The sequence below is a fragment of the Fusarium tjaetaba genome (assembly GCF_013396195.1).
Source record: "Fusarium tjaetaba strain NRRL 66243 chromosome Unknown NRRL66243_c0000528, whole genome shotgun sequence".
Classification (NCBI taxonomy): Eukaryota; Fungi; Ascomycota; class Sordariomycetes; order Hypocreales; family Nectriaceae; genus Fusarium; species Fusarium tjaetaba.
The window spans coordinates 8590-16573 of NW_023501724.1; the positions used below are offsets into that span (position 1 = coordinate 8590).

General features: G+C 49.1%; 1 protein-coding gene across 1 annotated transcript; it reads left to right on the forward strand.

The window, feature by feature from the left end:
• Positions 1–2244: 2244 nt before the first annotated feature.
• On the forward strand, positions 2245–3303 carry FTJAE_14059 (acetylxylan esterase precursor; the record flags this gene model as incomplete). Its single annotated transcript, XM_037347260.1, has 4 exons — positions 2245–2577; positions 2631–2709; positions 2772–2851; positions 2908–3303. The coding sequence occupies 4 exons, from the start codon at positions 2245–2247 to the stop codon at positions 3301–3303; spliced, it is 888 nt and encodes a 295-aa protein (XP_037198927.1).
• Positions 3304–7984: the final 4681 nt, after the last annotated feature.

Below are 7984 nucleotides of genomic sequence, written 5' to 3' on the forward strand. Positions count from 1 at the left end.
CTCTAAGTCAGAATCCATGCCGAAGCGCAGTGATACCGCCCGTACGTATAGATGGACAAGGATGGGCTGCGGCTTAGCGTCTTAGCTTCGGTCTTTCTCAGCCGTACAACCTTTCAGGAACTTTGTGCCCAAACGGCTTCCGGCCTCTTTCTTGACATAAGCTCTAGGCTAGTTGGAAGCAATCGGGAGTGAGATCGTATTCTTCTTCTGGTCTTGTGTAGCCCGTCGTGCGTTATTTGCGTTCTCAGTGCCAGCTGCCCCTGAAATTGGCATCGTGGGCCCGATCTTGCGAAAATCGGTTCACTGACTCGTTTATAGTTGAGTTGAGCTGTGCCACAGTCAGCCAAGTCTTTTTGATGGTTAAACTTCGTAAAAGAACCTTGTGCATGCCAGTCTTTCAACTCTTCTCGTCGTAGCTGAGACATCCCTGCCGTGAACAAAAGCACTACGGGAGGCCGAGGCCGAGGCCGGTATAATTGCTCTGATCACTCTTGTCCATGCTAGGCATCGCGGTGCTCAGTTCCCTGGATGTTGGCAGTCGTTTGTGGCTATCGATCTGCGTCTTAGGGATTTGAAAAGAGATAGCATAGGACGTGAAATGCTTCGTTGACACTCGAATAGTTTTCTTCCCGCAGTTGGAAGGGCCAGTATTGACTATCTCAAATTTAACAAAGAGAATTCAACGAAGAGGCCGCAATCTCTGAAAGTCTGGATTGGGGTGCGGTTGTGTTACCAAACAAGCTCTGGCCGAGGTGTCAACCTTCGTAACCGAAAATGTTCCGCCAGTAACTTATGCTTACGTTACCAGTTACCTTGCCTTGGGCCCGCCAGTTACACGACGTTCCCACAATGACCAAACAACGCGTTTGATTTTACTAGTCCTTGCAATGATCGAAATAGCACTGCAATCTCCCTGACGTAATGCCATGTTTCTGCTGGTCTTCCAACTTCCGATTCAGGGGTTCATTAGGGGACTTAGCTTATCACAGGACGATGGAAGTGCACTGTGCACCACCTCTATCGATGTTGCATTCAATAGGTAGGTGACTCGCAGCTAGCAACTTGTAAGGCACCAGAGAACTCATACGATGAATTGGACAGTATTGTCCCACAGTCGCCGTTTTCTCTTCGACGTGAGACACATAGTTGCCACTACTCATTTTATTAGTGGATTTCCCTTGGTCTATTTGCCAACTCAAGAACAATGTATTTTGAATTGTCCACAGATAAAAGCCTCACCTTTTCAGCAACTTCCGCTATTTGTTTAAACCCTTCTGTCTAGATACTACCTTGGTTGTAAATGTAGAAAAGTCTCAACAGCTTCCATTCTTTAGACAGTCGATGAGCTTCGCTTGTTTCACCTTGCTAAAACGGGATGTTCGTTAACAGTTGTGGCATAAAAGTTTAGTGTAACGAGAACCTTGACGTGTACAAATCAAATTCTATCCCATGTTTCAGATGCAATTCTTGTACAATCTTTGTAATATGTCTCGGCGTACGAAAACTGCAAAGTGACTATTCTAGAAGTGCATGTTTGAGTGGAGTGCTGTCTGTAGTCTATTGTGCTACGGAGGCAACTGTAGGGTACCTAGTCCGTAGTATGAAGAAATGAAGGTGTGCAACGTTCAACAACACCAAGTGATACAGATCCAAAGGCTTCGTCAAATGCAAGGATGAAAATTATCAAGATTTTTCTTTTTGTTTGCGCAGCCATCCTGTTCCTTCGATACATTTATGCTATCGGATTTAATTAGGTAATGTACATTCAGTCAGATTGGCTTGGAAGAGTGTAGCATGATTGGAGAGTGTCGATATGAACTTTGGGTTCTGACCTATTGCAGGTAAATATAGCAACCTTGCGCCACCAAGAGCGCATTACTATCGACATCAACAATAAGAACAAATAAGTCTCGTCCTTCTTTACCATTTCACCTCTCACAAGGAATTTCATCGACTAGCCCCAGACCTAACCCAAGCTAAGACAAACCTCGGATCACAACCTGCGGGGTTACAAGGATTCTCCATCCCTTGATGACGAGCTAAACCACCATTGGAAGCTCCCGATCCAAAAACGAATATTCACCCCATAAACCTGGTCGATCTAGAAGAGGCTGGTCCCTCTGGAGATGAGATAAATACCCCCAATCACCGGACCTGTCCGCAATTTGACTGACCCATTTCTCACAGCTCTCACTCTCAACATTCCTTAAAACCTCCGTTAAACTCTACCCCTTCATCACCGCTATGCGTCCCTTCGCTCTCTCTGCTGCCATTTTTGCGGCCACCGCCCTTAGTCAAAAGAAGGGTGAGAAAACGGAATGCGCGGATGGATTGTACATGATTGCTGTCCGGGGCACTGGTGAGGACAAGGGATCTGGAAGAATCGGCGAGATCGCGGAGGATGTTAGCAAACGCGTCAATGGCTCAATCGTCAGCCCTCTTGACTATCCCGCGACTCTTGAAGACCCAGACTACTTTGATTCCGAGGGAGCCGGCGTGGAGGCCCTGTCTGAAGCCCTCAACGACTATCACAGCTCATGCCCCAACGGTAAAATTGCGGTATTTGGCTACTCCCAGGTTTGTTGACCTTGAGCGAAACGATACAAGATGCACTGCTAACAAAAACTCAGGGTGGACAAGTTGCAACCGATGTATTCTGCGGGGGGAGCGACAACAAGCCCTTGACCATGAGTTTTGTCAAAGACAGCGGTGAGTGATGAGCATCCCTGCAGGCATCTATCTACTGCAAGCACAGAAACTAAACGAAGCAGTCGTTGCGATCATCGCGTTCGGCGACCCAAGCCACGTGGCAAACCTGACGTACGACAAGGGCACTAGCAAAAAGGACGGAGTGAGTGCACAACGCCATGTCGTGGAACGAGTCTCAACTCTAACGCCTGACTACAGATCTTCGAACGTCCCAGTAACGAGACAAAGCTGTGCGAGGACAACTACAGCGACATCTTCCGCTCCTACTGTGACACAGGCGATGTGTACTGTGACACGGGTAACAACACCGAGACCCATGGCAGCTACTTTGAGAAGTACGGTAAAGAGGTGGTTGACTTTGTCGTTGAGCGGTACGAGAAGGCCCTCAGGGAGGAGAGTACATCAACACAAACCAGCACGGCCACTGCTACTGCAGAGACAAGTGGTTCCGCAACAGCCAGCGATACTTCCGCCACAGCTAGTGATGCACCAGCGGCCACTACAGCTGCTCCGGGTAATGCTGCGGCGGGATTGGTGCCTGGTCTTGTCTTGGCTATGATACCCCTGGCTTTGGCCGTAGCCGACTTGCTTTGATAGGATCTCGTGGTAGGGAGAGATATCTTACTATATCCTTCGTGCAAGAATTGCTTAGATTCAATAGATTGGCCCAAAGGCTGGCTCAGACTTGAAAATGGAAAGGCTATCCTCTAGAACCGCAAGACGATTATTTCATTATCTATGCCTGCTGCTTGCATATACATACATACACATCTGACTATAAGCTTGAGATCTCTAATACTTACGTAGTATGGCTCAGTGGACCCTCAGCCTAGTGTAAGTCGTTTATTCCGTCCGCCATGGCTCATTTGACCGGCCAAACGCATGGCCACTTACATGCATCAGCCTCGAAACGAATCTACCTCGAAACTGAAGACCTGGTCTGTGTCAGTTTCTTGGATACTTCTTCGTGCAGACGGTGGCCCCGGAGGGGTTGATACTCTTGGCCAAACAATCCAATATTTGGCTAGCGAATCAAGTCAGCACGGCTTGATCGAGTTCAGATACCTTTGCCATCCTGCCCAGGCCCCAGCTCAAGAGCTGGTCGAAGACCGAGACTGAGACACGTACTTCAAGCTACTGCCGTCGAACCACCATGGGCATCCAGGTCACCGGCTAGGCCAGAGACGTTATCCACACATCGTATGGCTCCTGTCTGACACACAACGGCTCGAAATATCATTACGCCCGCTGCTGAGTGCGCCAGCAGGGAGCATGAATATCCGGTCGGTCCATAGTAGCGGATTATTGCCGCTCTCTTTCTTCAGCCAGTGACTCCCAGTAGAGGAGACCAAAGACTTTGCAAATCTATTTATCGTACTTGAGGGTATCGTGAATTGCGTTGGCCTTCTTCAAGTTGGGTTCCCTGATCGTGCCTTTGTGCTCGTCGATAAGTCTCGCCTTCTTTCAAGCCGTCTGATCGGATTTCTTCGGAAAATCCAGCTCGGTGCTATTCGATGCTTAACTGGCCTCGGGGGCTGAGTCCGCTCTGATGGAGTTGGATGATGGAGGTTTCGTTATTCGTGGTAGATGTCCCGGCAGACTGGCTCATTTGATCTCTGAAAGGCAACGAACCAAATCAAAAGGCGCAGCCGAACCCAAGAATTCGCTGGAGAAGATGCGACGATTAGTCAAGCATGCTTTGATTGAAGATCTTTCTGGTATAATGAGGCAGATTGTTCCAGACACAAAGCTTTGCTAAAGAGGAACAAAGTGATTTGTCGTGGGACAACAATACAAGATTGACTTACAAAGCAACACGACTCCCGACTGGCTTCTCCAAACAAAGGATTCGCCATGTTTTCCAGCCTCCAATCTCCAAGTCTTCCAAGAAAAGCAAGTAAAGGGCTATCACCAAGATGATATGATGGGAGTTGTTTGGCGGCAGGCAGGTTGCTGATGGTCGTTCCAAAAGAGGAGAACAAGGGGGTTCCCTTTGGTTGTAACCTTCGAACTGCATACTAGGGGGATTGTTGGGGTGGAACTTTTCAAACTTGGCAGATCACGGCGGCCCGACTTGGTTAAGTTTGAAAGAGGGATACGCTCGAGATAGACGGCAGCCGTTGGATCGATAGTCTGGGGGTAAGCAGGGAATCTATGGCTGGATATGATTAGCTTTCCAACGTTTCGGGACTGAACTCAAAGGAGCTATCTGGGCGTCCGGCACTCCACTACTAACCTCGAAATCTACGTTAATGCTGAGTCGGGTTGCTTGCCCCTGAGTCCCTGACGCTGAAGGTCTACCGCCCAGTTTGATTGTCGATTACCGGCTGGAAGATGGAACAGTGGTAAAGCATATACTTTTCAACTATTCGCTCGTAATGCTGGTCTTCTACTGTATCTTGAGGCCTTGGTGGGTAGCAGGTAACCGTAACCTTCTGGCAGCCCCAAGCTCTGTCCGCTCCTTTCAAGGATCGAGCCCACGATACGCACCAAGATCACCCTTCCACAGAAATAAGGATAAATGGTACAAGTGAATGTTGACATCATTTCTTGTTTGTGTACACTGGGGCGCTGTCTTGGAAGCTTCCAGGTTGACCTTAGAGTTGCGTCGTTGTCTTGCAGTTGGGACTTCTGGACCAGGGCAGATCTCGCTTCAGGGGGGAGGGGTTCTCGGAAATAGCCTCCATATGGTGAGCCTCTTCTTACTTGCTATCGTATCTATCGGTTGCTCTTCAGGTATCGTTTCGTGGCTGTACAGTCAAGGGAGCTTTCGCAATCGTGCTTCGAGGCTTGGAACGGTCGAGGTGGTTTCAGGGAGGGACTATGGTACAAGAAGGCTGACGATCTACATTTTCAGTGAGCCGGTATGATAGACAGCAGTTTTGGGAGGTAGATGTTCTTCGGGGCAGGCTCAGGATTGGCCTTTGCGGTACTGAGGGTCGAGTTCTGGGTAGACAACACAAAGATCCGTGACTGTTTCACAGGCCTCTGGTTTAGCGAGCACACAGAAGGCATCCAGAGCGACATATTAGTGCGTGATGGGCTGTTCGAGCTGTAGGGCATGTTTCCCTTAGTGGGAAATTCAAAGGCAGGTCGCAAGCAAGCAACAAAAGACCAAACAGGGGATGCACGAGGCCATGCAAACTGGAGAGGCTGATCTAGAAGTGACTTGCCAGTATCCAATGTATATTTAGAGTCCTAAAAACAAGATGCATCATAGTTTGTCTGCAATAAAACGGTATCAAACAAAAAACAAAGGAGTGACGGCGGCACCTAGGGAGGGTGATACACCCGATCAAGCGGTTCAGTGGTTAATCCCCTGAACCCCAAAGGCTTTAGTGCCTCCTGTGCTGCCTTCCTTCCTGGGACTCTATCCTATAAAAGCCCGCCCGCCATTCTTCCCCTCTTCTCTTTTCTTCTTCCTCACAACAAACACCACAACCTGTCATCCCCCTTTTCCATCCCAAGAAGCCTCTCATCATCAACAAGGCCTGGCCGTCCAGTATCGGGCTTTCACAAATCATCAAACAACCAACACATTTAAGCCTGATGCTGGGCGGCCCCCCAAATTGTGCACCGATGGCCGCAACACAGGTAAGGTCACCCTTCTGATCTTCTTTGATCCCTGACGTGAACACTCTGACTCCTCAACAGCCACTACCAACATTTCAAGTGGCCATCGGTGCACTCGGCTCGTCCATGCGGGCAATCCGGTGAGTCCTTGATCTCGTGCTTGATGCCGCCAGCCTGGCTGACTTCTGCAGCATGGACCAAACCAATGAAGCGTGGCTTTTTTTGGTTTTGGGGACAAGGCCGGATATTAATAACGGGTGGGCAGGGCGCCGTCAACCATCATTACGCCTACTGGATGCCCTGCCCGCCACTCGAAGCCCAGAAGGGGCCCAAGGTAAGAGCCATTCCATGTGATCGTTTCATATGGCTAACGGTGTCTCTGGGATAGCCGCCGGGACACGCACATGGGGGAAGGTCTCAAGTTCTCTTTCACTCCGGTTGTCCATCATGGTGAATCATTATGGTGTGCAAACCATCCTTCTCGTCAACGCTCCAAGCCCTGGAAGCCCGCCTTGTATCGCCACACAGAACTCACTCCAAGACTGTCACCAATGCAGCAGAGTACTAGGTTCTCTCTGCCGGNNAAATAACACTTCTAGCCCACGAGTACAGTGGCAGAGAGTTATCAGCACATCACTGCACCTGCCTGATAAATATCAATCTTCCTCTTTGTCTTGATCCCATATTTCTTCGTTCAAGGTATGCCTTCCAACTCTCAGGGGTAACGTGCCCTCAGCTAACACATTGGTAGATAATGCGAGACAACGTTCGCAATGAGTTCTCACTGCCTGATGCATCAAACTCAATATCACTTCGAGAACCCACTTCAGGGTGGACGCAGGCCCTCGCAACAGGAGCAGCTGCAAGTCACAGAAGATACCTTTCGGCAGTCAACGTGTCGACTTCAACGCATCTCAGTACTTCAGTGTACATTCAGGTGGCAAGCTTCTTCCAAGCATCTCCAAAAGAAAACCGTCAACCTTCGCGAAGCGAGTTTCGCCACCACTCTCTGACTTGCCTCATTGCCCACTCTTCCCTCCAGCGGTGCTCGGGAAACTTGCCAATGATCCTCTCGAACCAGACAGCAGTTAACATTGTCTTTTAAAGCCTCGCAGGCCTCAATACCCATTCCTTACTCTCCTTGAGCTTCTACCTCAACACTTGGATCAAAAGCTTATGACGTCTCAACGAGACATATCAAGCCAACACACTGAAAACCCCAATTAACGTCCTCAACAGATGGATCCAGGAGATATTTACCGCACTCCTACCTGCTTCTCTTTACGTTTGTTCTGGAATGTCTTATCTCGGCTTGCAATTCCCTTTACAGCTGTCTCGCTCTGTTCCAGCCAACCACAACAAGTCAAGTCCAGTCTGCCTACTTGCAATCATAGGATCACCAGAAACTATCTTGGCTATACCCAGAGAGTCTTGGTTGCCCTCGCTGCGCATGTCTTCAAGCATGATGCATAGCGTTTGGTGTTCTGAGGAGACTTACCAGTGGGGGGACTGAGGAAATCATGGAGGTATGGTGTTATGTCTGAAGGATGTTTTATGTTGGCTGTTTCAACTTGAGACGATGCATGGAGAAGGAAGCAATGAGTTCACCAGGGAATCGTGTCTTTATCTACAGTCTTTGAACGATACCTAGTTGGATTCAGGGGGAGACTAGAGACTAGGAGAGGAAAGAAAACTCGGGACC